Source organism: Prionailurus viverrinus, chromosome C2 (genome assembly GCF_022837055.1).
Source record: "Prionailurus viverrinus isolate Anna chromosome C2, UM_Priviv_1.0, whole genome shotgun sequence".
Taxonomy (NCBI): Eukaryota; Metazoa; Chordata; class Mammalia; order Carnivora; family Felidae; genus Prionailurus; species Prionailurus viverrinus.
The window spans coordinates 146,834,413-146,854,404 of NC_062569.1; the positions used below are offsets into that span (position 1 = coordinate 146,834,413).

General features: G+C 48.6%; 1 protein-coding gene across 1 annotated transcript in view; it reads left to right on the forward strand.

The window, feature by feature from the left end:
- HUNK (hormonally up-regulated Neu-associated kinase) overlaps window positions 1-19,992 on the forward strand; it is a 111,587-nt gene that overhangs the window by 66,081 nt on the left and 25,514 nt on the right. The window contains exons 5-6 of the mRNA XM_047876626.1: window positions 12,170-12,297; window positions 18,870-19,005. Of these exons, the coding sequence (XP_047732582.1) occupies window positions 12,170-12,297; window positions 18,870-19,005 (264 nt within the window). The remainder of the gene's footprint in view (window positions 1-12,169; window positions 12,298-18,869; window positions 19,006-19,992) is intronic.

The window sequence follows — 19,992 nt, forward strand, 5'->3', positions numbered from 1 at the left end:
TGAATCCAGGTCCCTTGGCGTCCTCATGCTGAGCAAGCCTCTCGTCATCATGTGTGAATGGTACAAGGAGCCGTACCGGGTGCTGGAGTCTGGGGTGGGGACTAAATTCCTTATCAAGAGGAGCTGGGCTGTAAACAGAGTGGGCTCCCGAGTAAGAAGGAAGCTGGAGGTGAGAGGGGCTAATCGAAGCAAGGGTGTGTTGATCCAGTACATTTCTGGACACCTCCTACTTCTCTCCACCCTCACTACACTTCGCTTGTCCAGGTTGGAAACGAGCTAACGTTTGCTACATGCCTGGCACACGGCAGGCACCGTGCCATTTCATTTTCATGCTAACCCAGTGAAACCGTTACTCTCTCTTCTCCCCATTTTACGGAAGAGGAAGCTTATCACAAGAGAGATTAATAACATTTCTTAGGGTCATAGGGTTACTAAGTAGTGGAGCTGAGATTTGAACCGAGGACTTTAGGGTCTCAAAGTACCGAATTCTGAACATGGCCCCATCGCCTCATTGGAAGCTATACTCTCTCTCTCTGTCTCCCTCTCTCTCTCTCTTCCCCCCCCCCCCCCCCCATCCATTCTCTCGCTGTTTCCTGTCCCTTGTGTGCACTGTTCTTTTAGCCAGGAATTCTTTCTGGTCCTGTCCTCGTTTTCTTTCCGTCTTCTTTTCTGGGATGCCACTTCCCCTGGGCAGACCCCCCCCCCCCCCCCCCGCCTCTTGCAGGCTGGCCTTGAGCCTCTGGTGTCTCGTCGGTTTCCTGCTCCCTGCTTCCCTGGTGCTCGCCCTGCAGTCACAGCTCACCTCCCAGGACCCCCTGCACTGTAGGCCGATGGCACGGAGCCCGGCCAGAGAAAGGAAGGAAAGGAAGGCCGCTAAGGGAGGGAGGGACAGGCATTTCATCCTGGAGAACAGAAGCTATGGGGTCAGGGGCTATAGTTGGCAGAGGAAGCAAACAGAGGAATGTGACCCAGTACAAGGTTCTGGAAGTCAAGGGAGGTCAGGAGGCTCCAGTTGGAGGTGAGGGGACCAGAGCCCAGCATGAGATTCTGAGGACCACAGGATCCCCTGGGCTCTGGGCACAGCTGGCCACAAGGCACTGGGGAGTCCGCTTCCATTCCTGGGCAGGCCAAGTGCTCAGAGGTCATTTGACCCAGATGGGAGAGAGGCCTGGCGGTGTGTGTGTAAGTGGTGGGGTGGACTTGGCACTCGGGGCTCCTTGCACAGAAGCCTGAGCCCCCGGTTACTTTCCTGACCTCTCAAGAGGAGGTGTGGGCAGGGCTGTAGACGGAGAGCATGCTCTGTGTGTGCTGATGACCCCCTGCAGGGGGCCGGGCAGGGGCTGTCAGGGGGATGGGAATGGTGGCAGGAAACCATGGCAGAGAAGCTTTCTCTTCGAGGTCGTTTGGCCGGGTCGTTTGGCCCGCATCGCAAATCCACAGACTCTTTATTCTGTGTCCAGAATAAAGGGCCTCAGAATCCTTCTCAACACGGCTGTCAGGACGCACTGCCAATGAATCAGAGTCCACACTTGAGATGGAATCCATTCTTGGTCCTTTTCAATGCTTACGAATTTTCACACATGCCTGGCACATAGTCTGCCCTCGGTAAATATTTATTAGTGGATGAATATACATGTGTGAGTCTATAGTCACCTTCTCTCCTCAATGGGTAGGGAACTCACTTTTGCTAAACGGAGAGCTACGCAAGGGACGGTTTGTGTACCCGCACGATGAAGGCTGTGCGGAATAGGGAGCCTGAAAGACCAGGAGGCTCCGAGGCGTCATGTAACTGGAGGGGGTGGGAGGCACCATGACCACAGGGGAAGAGAAGTTGGCGGTTGGAGAGCAGGTGACAGTTTACAGCCTGGTGTCCTGCTCTCCCGGGGACTGAAGGAGAAGCGTCATCACGAGTTGTCATGGCGACGAGGCTCGGCCTACAAAGGGGGACCTTTCCACTCCATGACTGGTGAAGCCGGTGGCTCCTCACGGTCTAGAAGTGTTGGTAGAAGGAGGGAGCCTGGTGGGCCGTCAGAGCTGGAGGGCAGCTCCCGGGCCTGCATCACCTGCACGGGGCCTCTCGTCCCCTCGTGCGGACCATAGGTTGGGAGTAAATCATTTCTCCCGTCTGGGGAAATCCGAGGGGGACTGAAAAGCACGGCGGCAAAAGGCAGCACCGTGTGAGGTCAGGTGTAAGCTCAGACCCTGTGCCCACCCCACCTGCCAAGTCCCTTGACTTGGGAAAGGAGTCCGCATGTAACGGTCACGCGTGCTCTGTTTCTCAGTCTCGGGGCCCCATGATCGGAGTCCAGGGACCTGGTCTGCTGCCACCTGTTTTGTGTCTCTCTTGACCCAAAACACTCCCTTCCCTCCTCTACCCTGGCTTCTGGGTGGGCTGTCTGGAGCAGCTGGACATTTCTTTGCTAACCTCCGCTTAGTTGCCTCCCCCCCGCCGCAAGAATGTGACATGTAGCTTGAGGTCTCCTGAAAAGCTCTGATCGGGCCTCATTCTTAGTCCTGGTGCCACAGAGTGACGTATGGGAAAGTCTTTGATAACTAGGAACACTCCCCGCAGAGATGTTGGTCTCTCAGTGGGTTGTGGCATAGCTCTGGAGCCTGATGTGGGGTCTCTACATAGACTAGCAGCTGCGAGCTCACGAGTCCGTGTTCCGGTGCCCTGTGGTGGGGAGCTGGGGTGGAGATTCTCACCCTTGTTTAGCCACCAAGGGCCTTGTTTCATTCTTATCAACCAGGTTTCCCCAGAGCAAGTCTGGGCTAGCCGACCCGGGACGTTCTCTGGGGGATGAGGCCACATGACGCAAGTCTGGTTCACAGGGGTGGCGTAAATTAGGCCCCTTTAGAAGCTGCTGATAAAGCTTAGAAAACAAAAAAGTCACGTGAGCAACACAGAGCTTACCAGAAATGTGTTCGTTTGGCAAATATTTGTTGAGCCAGGCACTGTGTTGGATTCTGAGTGCACAGGGGTGAGTCGAAGGCCCTGGTCGGTCCCTGTTCCTGCAAAGATTATTATTCATGCTCTCGTACCTCTGGTTGAGTGACAGGCAGTGTTCTAAGGGCCTCACAAGTATTAACTCGTCTCACATGCCTAACAACCCTCCGAGGGAATGTTCTGTTATCCCACTTTATGGATGAGGAAACTGAGGCACTAAGAGTCTTAGGCACTTGCCCAGGTAGCACTGCCACTAGGTGTAGAGCCAGGATTTGATCAAGGTGGTTTGACTCTAGAGTTTGCCTTAAATTGCCACCCGACTCCTGCTTTCGCTTCTGTTTTGTTGTGCTGCTTATTGTGGGGTTTACATTCTAGTGGGGCAGACAGTTTTTATAAAAGCTATAAGCTGGGTGTGGTGACTGCTGTGGAGAGGTGGGTGGGAGGTATCGCATGGGATGGGGGCGGCCTCTAGCCGAGAAAACCTCAAAGCCAAATCCTCAGGATGAGAAGGGCTGAACTCTGGGAAGAAGGAGTGTTAAGGGAGGAAGGCCCTGGACACAGGGAACAGGATGTGAGAAGGTTGTGGGGTGGGGAAGGGTGGGAAAGAGCTTGGGTTTTTCCGTAAAGGTGGTGAGAGACCGCTGGAAAATTGTAAGCGAAAATTGTAAACGGATTGAATTGTGTTCCCTTCCCAAAAGATATGCTGGAGTCCTAACCCCAGTGTCTCAGAATGTGACGTTATTTGGAGAGAAGGTCTTTATGGAGGTAATCAAGTGAAAACGGGGTCATAAAATTCAGTATGACAGACATGTTTATAACGGGGGGGGGGGTGGGATTTGCAGACAGAGACACAGGGAGAGCGCCGTGTGAGGCTGAAGGCAGAGATCATAGTGATGCATCTACGGGCCGAGGAACACCGGATTGCCAAGGGAAGCTCTTGGAAGCAGCATGGAGTGGGTCTGCCCTCACGGCCCTCAGAAGGAACCAACCTTGCTGATACTCTCCTCTTGGACTTCGAGCTTCCAGAACTGTGAGAAAATCAATTTCTGTTGCTTAAGCTCTGAAATCTCAGGCAAGCTCCAAGGTAAACTGAAGAGTACAAGACTCGCCGCTCCAGATCCCAAGAGCCATTCTCCTTCCCAGTAAGTGTGAAAGAATCTCTTTTCTGAATCAGGTTCGCCAACAGACACCTCAGGTTGACTAACCGCATTCTTGGTCATCCCTTACCCAACAGAGTGTCAGCCCCCGTCAGCCACCCGGCAGAGAGCACCGCACGGTTTGACTGTAAATCCAAATTCTCAATCATTGCTGTTACTTGTAGGTAATATGTTCCTGGCTGCATGCAAACCAGAAACAAAGAACACCACAAAGAGACGCAGAATGTTGCTCCCTCGATGGCGGAAGGAGTCCCCAGGAGTAAGAGAGGCAAGCCCTCGTGCGTAAGCACTTTTCAAGAAGCCACTGTGTCACATTTACTAACCTTTCGGTGGGCAAAGCCGGCTGCATGGCCAACCCAGAGGCAGGAGGAGAAAGAGAAGATTCCACCCTGTGATGGGGGAGTGGCAAGGAATTTGTGGGCTTTGGTTTTTTTGGGTTTTTTTTGTTGTGTTTTGTTTTGTTTTTTGCAATTCAGCACACTTAGCTACTGCTACGGACTGAAGTGTATCCCCCCCCAATTCCATATGTTGAAGCCCTAATTCCCCAGTGTGGTGGAAGTGGAAGTGGAGCCTTTGAGAGGGCACGAGGGTAGCGTCCCCATAACGGGCTAAGTGTCCTCATAAGGAGAGACTCCAGAGAGCTTGCTTACTCTCGGACAGTGAGGACAAAACAAGAAAACCTGGGAAGAGAGCACACCACACCCCGGACATGCCGGCACCCCGGTCTCAGACTCCAGGCGCTAGAACTGCGAGAAGATGAATGTCTGTTGGCTGAGCCACCTCGTCTGTGGTATTTTGTCACGGCGGCCTGAGCTGACTGAGACACCGACTTACCCGTAAGCAAATACGACGTGTCAGGAGGCACAGCGCAGAGAACAAATAGGGCTGCAGAGCTGGGTCAGTTCAAGAAGGCATCCGAGGAGGGTTGGATCTGCTTCTGAGACATGAGGCGGAGTTTGCCAGGTGGAGGAGAGGAGAGGAAGCTTTCCAGGCAGAGGGAATAGTATATGCAGAGGCTGGAAGGTGTGAAAACCTGATTGCTGCCATATTTGATCTTGGAGAAAGTGAAAAACTTCAGAGCCTTCCTTAAGAGAGAAATTCTCGGGGCGCCTGGGTGGCGCAGTCGGTTAAGCGTCCGACTTCAGCCAGGTCACGATCTCGCGGTCCGTGGGTTCGAGCCCCGCGTCAGGCTCTGGGCTGATGGCTCAGAGCCTGGAGCCTGTTTCCGATTCTGTGTCTCCCTCTCTCTCTGCCCCTCCCCCGTTCATGCTCTGTCTCTCTCTGTCCCAAAAATAAATAAACGTTGAAAAAAAATTTAAAAAAAAAAAAAGACAAATTCTCCACTGCTTTGGGGTGTTGTGTCTGAGATACGGGTTAGGTTTCTGTTCGGTGCTCAGTGACTTCGCTGGCAGAATTGGAAACGGAAAACCCAAAGAGAATTTAAAAGGCTGTTTAAGAAAGAGTGAAGATGGGACCAATTTTCTTTCTGGGTCAGACGCTGTTATTGTAGAACATCCCTTTTTTATCGCTGTGAAACAACAGAATGAAAAGCTCACTTCCAAAATCAAAAACAAACTTTTCTCTCTCTAGAGGTTTGGACCTTGACAGATGGATGAGGCCATTCTCCAAGACTTCTGGGACTGTCTTGGGAAGAGAACCAACTTGTGACTCAAGGAAACCGGGGGAAGGAAAGCTCTTCTGACAAATGGGGCCCCCAGGACCCTCCTCCTCTAGTGAATCAGGAACTAACAGTGTCAGTGCAAAACAGTGCACCCTGTCTTAGGGCCCTTCCATTATTTTCGATGGTCTTCATTTTCGTACGTGAATATCTTTCAAATCGTCTGCTTCTTACCTTTAATCGAGGTGACAGGAATATCTCGATCTCCAAGTGAACTTTGAGATTTCAGACGCAAAACCAAAAATGTGCGTTCTGTGGTAGTGAACCTTTCATGGTTAACTGACTTGTCCTCAGAGTGACATATGGGTCAGTTAAAAAAAAACAAAAAAACTAACGCAAAACTAACAAAACTAACTTTTTTAATGAAAAGATTAAAAATTGACTTTATTTTCAGAATATGCCAGTGCTCTTTGGAGAACTTTGGTGAATCTCTAAGAGTAAGGAAAGTGAAAACTGAGAGTCCGATCCCCAAAGCATTGGAGATGCCAGATTGTTTCAACCAAAGCTCCTCTTTCCTCTCCTGGGGGTGCCTGGGGCGGATGAAGCATTTGTGTGAAGTCCTGGTGTCTTGTGGAGGTCATGCACAGCACACCCAGAACCACTGTCCCAGTCTCACCGAATCTCTTTTCACTTAGTGGGAAAAAAAAATCTCTCCCACATGCTGTCCCTTTGGGGTAGACAAGTTGTCTGAGAGCAGCCATCTTGTTTTGAGCCCTACTATCCCCATATAGACCTAGGCAATCAGCCCTTCGACTCTATTTTGTAAATAGAGTAAACCAGATTCCACCAGCTACAGCCCCAGTGGTCAAATACGGAAGTTAGCGTTTTCTCTCCATGTATACCCCCTCAAAATGGCAGGAGAAGGATTTGGAAACAGGAGACCTATGGCTTCTTTTAGGTAGCTTAGGGCTTTTGACTTAACGGAGAAATCTCCTTTAGCCTTTGAGATTTTTCAGTTGTAAACTCAGTTGTAAAATATATATATTTGGTAGCTAGTCTGTGCATTTAAAGTAGAAGAGGGGAGGGGAGCCTGGGTGGCTTAGTCACGTGGGCATCAGCTTCAGTTTATGTCGTGATATTGACGTTCATGAGTTCAAACCCCATGTTGGGCTCACTGCTGTCAGCACAGAGCCTGCTTCAGAACCTCTGTCTTCCTGTCTCTGCCCCTCCTGCACTTGCCTCTGTCAAAAATAAAGTCAAAAACATTAAAAAAAAGGTTTATAAAATAGAAGAGAGGAAAGAGGAAAGGAAAAAGAAGCAAAAGTCTTAACATCCACAAGAAGGTAATTTCTTGTAGAACACAGACCATTTAATGGAGCAGGCACGACGTTTGACATTTTCCAATGGACAGATCTGTTCCCACTCTATTTTCAAGACTTTAAATTGGAAGTTGTATTGAAAGTTGATACTGGAAGAATGGAAAGATGTTGCTTTTAGGCAGAGAGTCATTCTTTTTTAAAGCTAAACAACATTTTTTTAAAGTTTATTTCCCTACTTCGAAGGAGAGAGAGAGCGTGCACATGAGCAGGGGAGAGGCAGAGAGAGAGGGAGAGAGAACTCTAAGCAGGTTCCGCTGACACCTGTGGAGCCCGATGTGGGCTCCATCCCATGACCTTTGAGATCATGACCTGAGCGGAAATCAAGAGCCGGATGCTTAGCTGACCGAGCCACCCAGGTGCCCCTGGCCAGAGAGTTATTTTTAATTTTTCGGAGGCAGCTCCTTTTCTGAAGAACAACACAGAAGCAAGGCGTGTCAGCTGAAGATTCTCTCGGCTTCACTCTGCCCTACCCTGGGCAGTTCCCGAGGGTCCTGCCCAGCAGCCCTCCATGAACAGCAGCCAGACCCCCCACGGGCCAGCCCAGCTCTGTCAATTGCTTTGTCCCTTGTGTCTTGTTAAAGGTGCCGACCGACTTCTCCAGGAAGGTGTGACTCTGTCTTTCCTCCCTTGGATGATGGGTGACAATCCAGCTTTTCCTCCAGGGAGTGTTTCATTATCCGAATGAATATGAGGACCACCATTGGGCTCCCGACTTAATCCCCCAAATTCCCCATTTGTATTTCATGGGGTCCTATCTCCTCATCTTCTAGTTGTTCTTCATTCACTTTATTTTGCATTTTTGACTCCACACTGGCCAGTACCTTTGGGTTTTCTGTCACCCAGTGATGACTCAGCCTTGCTTCATTCTGTTTGGAAAAACCCAGAGTGTGTCTGTTTGTTGCGTCCTTCATTCCAGTCCGTCATCCTTCTCTTTCTTTAAAACCATTTGTGATGCTTGGGGGCTCCGTGTGTACCATGGAGAGGCTAGAAAGCCCTGGACCATATTTCAAAAGACACGTCAGGAAATTCTGAACATGTCTGAAGACTCCTACTAATTCTACGGGATTACAGAGGTTTATAAACCGCATTCCACATTTTTCCCTTGGTATTCTCACATACTTCCGAAATGTCAAAGGGATGAGATTTCTCTTTATCCCGATATTAAACATGTATGAAAACTCTGGGGGAGAGGAATGAAAATGCTCAATCTGGTTTCCTTTACCAAATCTCCTGGGACTGGATGCCTCTTAATGTAGATTTCCGTCATTATTTGGCAACGGGACGCAAATATAATTGTAGCTCCGTATGTGTTATTTTTAAAAGTTTTGTGATGAAACAACAGATCACATTTATCAGGTACTGAATCTGCCCGGCCCAGCATCCAGTACTTTCTGTGGCTTCGTTCATTTGCCCCTCATACAACCTGAGAGGTAGGTACTGTTGTCACCCACGTTTTGTAGACGAGAGACCCTGGATGAGAGAGCGGGGTCCTCTTTAAGGACTTGTGACTGTTTTTGTTGATGAGAACCTTCGCCAAGCAAAATGAAATCCTGCAGCCAGTTTCGTAACCTAGTCAGTTATTATCAAAACCACTTGCTCGGTTCTGGTGGGACTACTCTGAGCAGGTGCACCAGCACTGTCTTTAACACAAGCGCTTACCTTTATCTGTGGTCCCGGCCAGATACTGGGGAAGGGCAGTGCCCGGGATGTCGTCTTTTGAAGCCTGTTGGTGGCAAGGAGAGGTCTCAAAGACTCCTCGAAGAAAGAAACTTTCATAAAGGTTTTAGAGTTGCTTCTCTGGCTTCATACTGCTTACTACATTCACCCAACTCCTTCAGTTGGATTCCCCTCCATTACCATAGTGTCTTCCTGTGATAGGAAACTCTGTGTCCCCTAAAGATAAAGGGAAATAACAAAAGACCATAGGGCAGTGGTCTTTACACTTGAGTGTTATATACTCTTCTTTTCAAGGAAGGACATTCTTGGTAACCCCCGGTGTTGACTCAAGTTGTTTTTATTTAAATTGTGCTTAATGTACATGAATGTGAAATTAAATTCTTTTCATTTATGGCTGTGTACAAATAAGACCCAAAAACTGATTTACAAAGTTAAGTATAACCAAGGCTAAAAGAATCGCAAAATATTAAAGCCAGCAGCATTAGTTAGCTGCCGTGGCTGCTGCTTCGTGGGGACTGAACTGCTGGACGCGTTCTGGGTGTAATTCTTGCCGGGCACAGGCTCTGAGCTGGTCAGCGCATGGTCGTGTGATCACCCAATTCTCCCACCATTTTCACCTTCCAGGGGCTTTCAGACCTGACAGCACATCCAAAGCACCTGGCAGGCTTGGGAAAACCCACATTGCGGAGTCGTCCCCCCCCCCCGCCACGCAAAGTTTCTGATCCCATGAGTCTGCGGTGGGGCCCAAGAGTTTGCAGATCTAATATTTCCAGGTCACGCTGCTGCCCTACTGAGCACCACACTTTGGGAATCACCCCGAAGCCCACTTAATGTTCTCTTCTCGTTAGCCTGTGACAACGAAAGTGATATATTTTGGCAAAGATGGTGTGTTGGTAAACACGAATGCAAAAGCAAGCACTGAAATCTAGTGCATAGTTGGTTATAAGATTGAAATCCAGTGTGTACTTAGTTATATGGTGGCCGTCCGATGGCCCGGGTTGAGATTTGCAGGATGTTCTAGTATATCACCAAAAGAAAATAAAAAACGGAGCTGCTAACCCCCTGAGGACGTGTCCTGCGTACCTCAGTCTGAGAAAAGAAAACATTTACCTGTGGGGAAAAATGATATTGTGTAAGTAACAGGCTCTTCAGCTTTAGGTATGAACGTTGGACCGAGACAAAGGTGCACAGAAGCGAGCAGGGACAGAAAGGACTGGGCTTGTCCCTTAACCTCAGCATAGAAAAGAGGGACCGCAGCTTTGTAGTGAGAAGCCTTTCTTGTGCCCAGAGCTGCCCTCAATGGAATGAGCTGCACTGGGGAGGTTGGAAACCCTTGTCTTGAAGGTTTCTGAGGGGCCTCCAACAACAACTTTGTGGATGTTTTGGTCGGGGGAGGGCGCTCTTATTTACAAAAGCCACGTGTCCAAGACCCTTTTGGATGCAGACATTCTACAGTTGGTGGGGGGGATTTTAGTTTTCTCTCTTATTGGTCTCCAAGAATCCCTTAAGCTGGGATGTTTAGCTGTATCTCAAACATATCCACGGTGCAGCATTGCGTGGTAGGTCCCCAAACGTGTCACCGGCCCCGGTACTCCGTCCCTTCCCCTCTCCTCAGTTTCCTCAGTCCTGACACTGTTCCCACCATTCTTCTCGCTTCCCAGGTTTGCAACTTGGCACATCGCCTTCAGATACCTAGTGCTTATTAGCCTTTCTCTCTGTGGCCCGCTCTCCCTCCCATTCAGACTTCATCAGCAGTGTGCCCACTCACTGCCCCTGACTCCTGCTCCCCATCCTGAGCTCCCGATATCCACTTAATACCAGCTGACTGCTTCCCCAGTCATTTGGCTGTGGCACTTTTATTCACCTGACATCTGTTCTTATCCTGGGGAACGTGTTCCCCCAAATACATAGGGAAACGCTGTAAAAGGCTCTGTGTATGCCTGGTTCGTTCTTGTCTCCATTTCTTGTCTGCCCAGTTTATTGCCTGCATCCGAAAGACACAGAAGCTCACATGCATATACTCGCCCCTCCCCCCGCAGGCCACCTGTCTTCAAGTACTTATCGTAGACTTCTTCCTCCCCTAACTGAACCCTCTGTGGTCAGAAGCAGCAGCGTTCACTTCTTAACTCCCCCGCATTCGTTGCTCCTTGAAAGGATTGTGCTTAGTTATTTGGTTACTTGTTGACCGTCTCTCCCCTACAGGCCAAGATGGCAGGGCTTTGTCTGGGTCAGCCCTACCCAGCACCCGTAGCACTGCCTGGGGGGCGGGGAGAGCCAGCCAGCAAATGTTTGTGGACAGAATGTGTACGAATCTGTGTAACTCTACCGTGAGTTACACCGTCTTAGCCGAGGCTTCGCGTTCTGTCTGCGATATGAGAGTGATTTCTGGCTGGAGCCCGCGGGCTCTGTACCTGTCATGATCTGGGGCCCTGTAATTCAGGGGCGCCTCGGTGGAACGGACCCCCAAGGGTTTTAATTTCCATCAGTCTCATTGGATTTGTTTTGACTGGAAATCCTATTGCCTGTTTTTAAAACATATTCCCTTGGGCACTTTCGAACACTTGAGACCTCTTGGCAGGCAGGCATTTCATCCCCATCAGGAAATCTCATCAAAATGATATTAGGTTTGCACATCAGGAAAATGAAAGTCCTCCAAGAAGATGTCGCTAGGTTGGCTGTGGATGTAAGCAGTTAAGCCCATTTAGAAGGTATTTCGACCACATCTGACGTTTTGGGCCCGGGCCGGGTGGCAGAATCTCACAATGAACAATGATATAAAAAATAAGAGTGGGAAGGAGACACCCCCCCCTCCCCCACCCCCCTGAGGGAATTCTCTAGTTACAAAAGCCCAAACGGCATTCAAGGGAAGAGCAACCGGCCAGTTTGGGGTATGAGATTTTTGTTTCAAAGGGCTGAAAGGTAACCAGGCCTGCTGGCTAGGCTGTGGCTAGCCTTCCGTGGCAGGGTCTTGCCCTATATTTTTTTGTCTGGCCGCCTCCAGGCTGCATCTTGTAAGCCACACTTGGAAAACCACGTAACGGCAAGACGACTTTTATTCAAGGGTCCTAGCATGCTCCTGGTATTTTTCGCATAATTTCGTCTGGACTTCCTTCCAGAAGGAAGGACCTGGTTTCCCTTCCGTAGGGGGTAGCTCTTGAAGTTTCTTAGACTCCTTTGATCTCCATAGTCCATTGTCCAAGTCTACAAGGAAGCTTTTACCCGTGCCTTTCACTTTTGCTGCTTCAGTGTGGTGCTGAGTTTTCTAGAAAAAAGGCCCCTTGAGGTCAGCATGAAAGGGACAGGGCTGAAGCTTTGCCAAGCCTGTGCCCTATCTGTCTTCCCCTCCTGGGGGCCTCAGTCTGGTCTCATGCTTTGGTGTCTCTCTTTTCAGAGGCGTGAACATGTATGCCATGTTGACTGGGACCCTGCCTTTCACAGTGGAGCCTTTTAGCCTGAGGGCTTTGTACCAGAAGATGGTGGACAAGGAAATGAACCCCCTCCCCACCCAGCTCTCCACAGGTAATGTGCCTGCTACTCTTGGGTTCCTGGTTTCAGGACTTGGGCGCCTACCAGGTTTGGTCCATCTGTGAAGTAGTATTTGTTTTGCAGAAATGATATTAGGCCTTTTCCTAGGATTAAACCGTGACTCAAGAGTGGTTGAGTTTCCCATCGCTAAGCAACCCTTCATCTCACCTTGGCCTTTTTCTTCTCCATTATAATTCTGAACCCCTGACTTCCTTCTTCCTCCTTCTGCACAAAACCGATATTTCAAAAGGATCTTGGAAAAAGAAATGCAGTCTTGATTGCTTTAAAACTCACCATATTGTACTGTTGACTTTGAAAAAAAGCTTTTATAATCACATGTCTATTGTGTTTTGCTTAGTCAATTCACTGTAAAGAAATACTAGATTCATTCAAGTTTGGTCTGTGATTTGTCTTGCTATTTGAGGTTTTGAGCCTGTTCAAAATCTTTGAAATATATATAGTTTCAGTAACTCGATTAGACTAAATCATCAGGTGTGTTTGGAAAGTATTCTCAAACTTTACGTGGTTCACATTTCAGTAAACAGGTTGTATTAAGATTTGGTTTCAGATCCTGTAAATTAGCACAATTCATTCTTTTGTTTTGGTCACAATTCACTTCAAGTTCCTGGCCTCAGGTTGGTCCTGGTGATCATTTAATTGGCTCCTTAGAATAAACTCAGCTTCACTGAGATAAGGCATGTGACAAAAAAAAAAAAAAGTAATTGTTTAATTTCAACTTATGATACACGGTTAAAATACAACATTTTTATTTTACTACTGTTACGCATTTTTCTCTTGAGTTTATAAAGCATCCATGAAGCCGACCTTGAATTTATGTGTGCCAAATGGAATCCAAGCTGAAATGCATTCTTTTTCTAAAAAAAAATGTTTATTTATTTATTTAAGAGAGAGAGAGAGAGAGAACATGAGCAGGAGAGGGGCAGAGAGAGGGAGAGAGAGATTCCTAAGCAGTCTCCATGCTGTCAGCACAGAGCCTCATGTGGGGCTTAAACCCATGAACTGTGAGATCATGACTTGAGCCAAAATCAAGAGTCGGATGCTTAACTGGCTGAGCCACCCAGGTGTCCCATGAAATGCCTTCTTGTATGTAATGATCTAATTTGGTCTGTACTTCCCCTTTGCTAGGGAGGATAGAATCTCTTGTACCCTCATGCCTGGAAAAGGCAGACAGGGCTCACTTTGAATCCCAGTGAGATCCCGAGGAACTGGAGAACTGCTTCTCATTGGTTTAGTCAGGATGGGCCAGGTTAATGAACAGTAACAAGTAGCTCCCAAATCTCAGTGGCTTAAGATAACAATGACTTCTTTCTCATTCATACCAAGTATCTGTGGAGAGTTGACGCAAGAGTTGAAGGATTCTGCCCATCCTAGTCAGTCAGGGTCCCCGACTGATGGAGCAGCCACCATTTCAAACATATCTGGTCCATGCGGAGGAAAAGAAAAGTCTAGAACCACCTCTCATCAGCAATTAAGTCTCCCACCAGCGTTTCGCTCACAACTCCCAGCTTTCTGAAGCATGTCACCTGGCTTCACCTAACTAAAGCAGATGGGGAAATACAACCCTACTGTGTGTCTAGAAGGCAGAAAGCCAGAAATATCTGTTGAACATCATGAGTGTGAGTCACAGGCTGTGGGAGGAGGAGCAGATGGTCCGGCCTGTGATACTCCCCAGGGTGGGCTGCACGGCAGGGCAAGGCAGGTAGATGAGCAGCCCAGGAACTCATTCTTAACTGTGTCAGAACCTACATTGTTTTAACCCTAGTAATACTACCTGGACTTAGCAGGCTGGGCTCTAAGTGTTTCCTGATGGGGAACTTTAACTTTACCTTAAAGAAGTAAAAGCTGCACCCCTGAAGGTATTTAAAACATAGTCCAGAGGAACTTCCAAAGAAGATGCGTTAGAAATGTTCTGAGTGATTTTAGCCTCCCTGGAGTTGGCTCATAAGTGTTTCTCCTCGACTAGGGCTTTACCGCTCCGTGCTAGGTACCAAGCATAGTGTTTACACAGAGCAGATGCTCAGGGAATCTAGGTCGCTTACTCTGCTGGCAAAGTGTGTGGCCCAGGAAGGCACAGATCCGCCCAGCTGCTCAGGGATGGGACTTGACCTGATACGCTGGGGCCCAGAGCTGTAGGCTGGCTGCCGGGGCAGTGCAAAGGATGTTGGCTTGTTTACACAGTGAATGACTTCAGTTTTGGGGATCACTCCCATGCCTTCTGACAGCCCCCGCTTTCTCCAACCCTTTGCCCTTTATGCCCTGCCAGCTTTACCTCTTCTCCTTCCCGACTAGCCTGGCCCCCCGTCATTTGTGATACTATGTGGCACCATCTTGTTTACATCCCCAAATACTCACTCACCAGTAACATGAGCAGCTGAATGGCCAGGTAGAAGTGCTTTGTACATTACCATTTACTCTCGTAACAACCCTGCAAGGTAAGTACTCTCATTCCCAATTTATCAGGGAGGAGACAGAGCCTCAATGAGCTTATGTGACTTCTCTGTTTCTGATTTTATGTCTGCTTCACCCCCAAACCTGGATTTGCCTAATATATCAGGCTGCTTCTCTCCCTTTCCTTATTTTATTTGCTATAAGATGCTTCCCCTTCCTCCAGATTTGGGGGGCATTATCTGTCGTTTTTACGTTTTGAGTAATGTCAAAATTGAGATGCCCAAATTGAAAATACGCCAATTTCATTAAATGTCTTGCCAACACATCTTTAATTTAATGATTCTATCATTCGTATTTGTAATGATCTCTACATGTGTACCGTATAATAGTACAATTAGATTCAGTTGGGAGAATTTTGGCCGAGTTAAAAAAAAACAAAACAACCTCAGTGTTATTGCCCTTGTGAGTCTACTATGCATGCTTTCGAAGAATTGCCCCTCATCTCTACCATGTAGTTTGAGAACTTAAGCTTTTGGGATCTTTGCAATTCTTGCTTCTAGACAGTCTCTTTCCACTTGTTGTTGGCACTTGCCTATCACAGGGTCAGGAATGCCTTTCATGGCTTACGCGTTTTTCAGGCAATATACCTTTACATCACTACATTTCAGTGATGGTACTTACACATTCCAAACAATCACTTCAGATCTAGAGGGTTTTGCACCATGAAATCACGGAAGTGAAGCTGAAGGTGAGTTGTTCGCGTTTTGTAAGGGTTGAGCCAATGCCAGTTGAGATTTTTGAGAAGGTTCAACCGTCAAATTCTTGTTCTTGATGCTTTTGCCTAGGAAATGATAGGGAAGGAGACTTGCGTGGGGATGGGACTCCACTTGCAAGTGATGGGCTTACCACTGCAAAAAGTCCGATGGCTCTGTCTGTGTCCTATAGCCCTTTCCCTGGGCACAGTGTCACGGCACTCACACAAACCAGTCCAGACTCTGGAAAGTAGGTTTTGCACCAGAAGTGTATAATGCATATGATGTGGAGCACGGAGAGGGAGCTCTTTGTGTGGGTCAGCCCTACCCTTGGGCCTGAATGGAGACCCCAATTCCTAGCTTAGAAGAGTGGGGGGCAGGGGTGCCTGGGTGGCTCAGTTGGTTAAGCATCCGACTTCAGCTCAGGTCATGATCCCACGGTTTGTGAGTTCGAGCCCCGCATCAGGCTCCGTGCTGACAGCTCGGAGCCCGGAGCCTCCTTCGGATTCTGTGTCTCCCTCTCTCTCTCCCCTCCCCCGCTCACGCTCTGTCTCTCTCTGTCAAGGGGGCAAGGAGTGGCCATGCCTGCCATGGCTTTCCAGGAAAATGGAGAATTTTAATCCCTTTGGGGTCATGAAACATAGGGATTTTCAAGGCCCTGACACAAACTTTTTCAAAGAACTCTAACGATATTTTCAAAGTCCTTTTTGGATAGTAATGCCACGTTTGTGATGTCCAAAGAAATAAAATTCATCAGTAGAGATCAGAACTAAAATTACTTGTGCTCATCAGCAGTTTGTGAAGGTGCAGAGTGCGTGGTTCTGAAAATAGAACAAAAACGCACATCCAGTCTGTTCTTAGCTCTTCTGGTTAATCATACCCTGAAAAAGCCTGGCAGTAGCCTGGCTTGTACGGGTCCTTTGAGGGTAAGCGACAGAGATGTCGCAGAAACATCCGGAACTCACAGCCCCCGCATTTCAATTCATTGAGGCCGCATCTTTTTTATTTGATCAGTAGATGTCCCTGATTAGGCATCCAGATGACTCTTGCAATGTACAGGAGTCGAGGGAAGAGGGATAAAGGTTCCAAAAAGAGAAGCGTCTTTTTTCTTTCTTTCCTTTTTTTTTTTTTTTTTTTTTGTTTGTTTGACATCTGTTTGCTTTTCAGACCATTGAACAACATTTTAGGAAAGTTTTATTTGGAGACTCAGCTTATAAATCTCAGTATTAAATGTCCCTCATAACTGTGTCTACACATGTACTTTTTACCCGCTACATTCTTAAAGAGAAATAACCTGATGACCACACCAACTGTATGGAAACCCACTGGAGGAGTTACTTGGTGGTAAAAATTGTTTCTTTTGGGTTGATTCTGGCATCACCATCAGCCCCTCTTTTGATGGCTTGATTTCTGCCCTACGGAAGACAATGACAGAAAACACCCACCATTCTCTAAGAACGGTATCGAAATGACAGCCAAAGCCTATGAGGATGTGGGAATTCTTACAACTTTTCTTTGAAAGGTTAGATTATGTTAGAAAACTGAAAGATAGCTTTGGGGAGAAAAGTTTGGGAACCAAGCAAATCGGGATTATTTTCTGGAATCTATTACTTGGTATGTTGGAAATTGGATATCATGTGCAAGGCTACATAAAAGAATATTATTAGAAAATTATTTGTAATGTTTTTCTTTTTGAGAGAGAGAGAGACAGAGCATGAGCTGGAGAGGGGTAGAGAGAGAGGGAGACACAGAATCGGAAGCAGGCTGCAGGCTCCAAGCTGTCAGCACAGAGCCCGACATGGGGCTTGAACCCATGAGCCACGAGCTCATGACCTGAGCCGAAGTCAGATGCTTAACCTACGGAGCCACCCAGGCGCCCCAAGGATATTTTTTATAGTGCCAAGATGATACGACAGTAAGATAAGGAGTACAGAGTAAAAACGAAATCACAGTCCCACAACTCAAGCAAGACAGGCCATCTCCATTTGGAAGTAATCAGTCCCTGGCATTCTTTGTCTATATGTGTTCATGCCTATTGTCACGCTAGCGGCTTTGGAGCCTGTGACCTTCCTGTGCATTATTCAAATATTTTTTCCACGTCGTGTAGTTATCTCCATTGTTATGCTCGTAAAGGATGGAAATGTCTCCTTAGAGATGAACCAGCTTCCTATCCCTAGTGCCTGGCTGGACGGCAGGTGCTTTGTAAATGTTCATTTAATAAAGGACACCCAGGACATTTGAAAAAATCACCGTGGCTTTTGCCTGGGACGGAGGGGAAGGGGCTGTGGGGATCTTCTGGCTTCTCAGTTGCTTCTCATACTCTTTCCTTACATACCATGCTCAGCCTAACTAACGTGACCACAGCCAAGTTCAGTAGGCTGCCGGATAAGGACAGACTTTTTTGGCAACACAGTCTGCCCAAGCTGCCCCTTCATTTTGAGGGAATGCACAAAAGGAAAGGGCCCCTCAAGTAGATGTGGTTTTGTAGTGCGGTGCTTTCTGCAACATTGTACACAAACTAAGGAATTTAAAATTTGAGTTACAGGGGCGCCTGGGTGGCTCCTTCGGTTAAGCGTCTGACTTCTGCTCAGGTCATGATCTCGTGGCTCATGGGTTTGAGCCCCGCATCGGGCTCTGTGTTGACAGCTCAGAGCCCGGAGCCTGCTTCGGATTCTGGGTCTCTCTCTCTCTCCCTCTCTGACCCTCCACTTGTCACTCTCTTTCTCTCACTCCTTCAAAAATAAATAGACATTAAACATTTTTTTTAAAAAAACCGAGTCACAGAGTTTACTTACACCGTAACCCAGACTGGCCCTCCGATTGGCCTGGCTACACAGGCGTGGGCTATAGCTGATCTGGGTGCTGTGTCATCAGTCCAGAGTCCGGGGACTAAGTAGATGGCCATGCAAAATGGCTTTAAAAGAAAGGACCAGAAAGAGAGCACGACCTCCCTGGGTCTCAGGAGACTCTGAGTGTCGCGTGGTGAGGGTCAAGTTAGAGGGTAGAATTTTGAATGCCTTCATTCTCTGGTTCCTTTCTGAGTACTCAAAAACCCACCTTGAGGCCAAGTGTTTTCTCTTTACTTCCTTTCATCCTGTATTACCAGCATGTACGTCGCACATCCCTCTGGCTCACCTTTAGAGATGGACCCGCCAAGCTAAGACCGCAGTATTGGGAAGTGCAGGGCACAGGGAGAGACCTGAATCGGCTCTTACTTTACGGTGTACCAGTTGTATTCCTGGGACAGATACCTTAAACTCGTCGGACTCGAGGCACCCGGAGATCCAGGGAATAGGTCAATGCTGGCAATGACTCCGGAGAGGTGGTCGGGCACCTGCCTTGAGTCTCGGTGGCCTCTGCATTCAGCCTGTGACGCGGATGTCTGTTTGCCGAATGTCTCCACAGGGGCCATCAACTTCCTGCGCTCTCTCCTGGAACCGGATCCTGTGAAGAGGCCCAATATCCAGCAAGCCCTGGCAAATCGCTGGCTTAATGAGAATTACACGGGCAAAGTGCCGTGTAACGTCACCTATCCCAACAGGTAATCGAGTGTATGCAGAGGGGGCCCTTCTCTCGGGCCACACGAGGCCATCTTCTGAGCCCTGACCACTTCTGGGCAGGAAGCTGTGCGTGATTCAAGGAGAAGCTGCATTTCCCCTTGGCCGCCCCCTCCCCTCCGGGCCCCTACAGCCACCGACTAGCCCACCTCCGTGCACGAGAGGAAGTGTAGACGGGGCCGTCCTGTGCAGCTGTGCAGAGCGCACCCTGCACGGGGCACCCAGCAGAGAGGGTGGGTGGAGGCTGCCCTCCACACCCCATTCCCCTTCTGAGACATGCCCCGGGGGCCTACGTCTTCTGTCTTCACAGAGTGGCACCTCTTTCTAATTCACACAAAGGGACCATTTAGGCTTGCTGTGGCCCGAGTGAGCAGGCGCGTGTCTGTGCCGAGCGTGTCTGTGGCCGTATCTGGTTGCGTGTGTGTGTGTGCGTGTCTGTGTCTGTGAGTGTACATGGTTGTGTTTGAGTGTGTGAGATCCATCCGTGGGCTCTCCTGCCAGCCTCAGGCAGAGTCCAGCGGGATTGTCCCTCTCCCCTTTCAGACCACCCCTTGGGCTCCTCTTCTGACACTTGTTTGCCCTGATGTTTATTTTAGCACCGAGTCCCTTGCCTTAGAACGTTGGGGTCAGGAAGAAAAGGCAGTAGGAGGGGTCAGCCGCTTCAGGCCGTGTTTCCCTGGGGACTTCCTGCGAAGGCTTCACTTTAGCAGCTTCCATGAGGAGAATGCTTTAAGGCAGGCTTGCAGGCAGGGGTCCGCGGCATGGAAATGCCGAGGGGCACCTCGCGATGGCCCACACGTCTCTGTCACTGCTGTAGTGACTACACATTGAAAAACAAGTATAAGAAAACATTAGCTTGTACGTACTTCCTACTCATCGGACATATTGTTAACCAACCCGAGTGAAGGCATGAGGACCCTCACCTTGGTTCCCTTAGAGCAAACATGAACACCACGAAGGTCAAATACCTT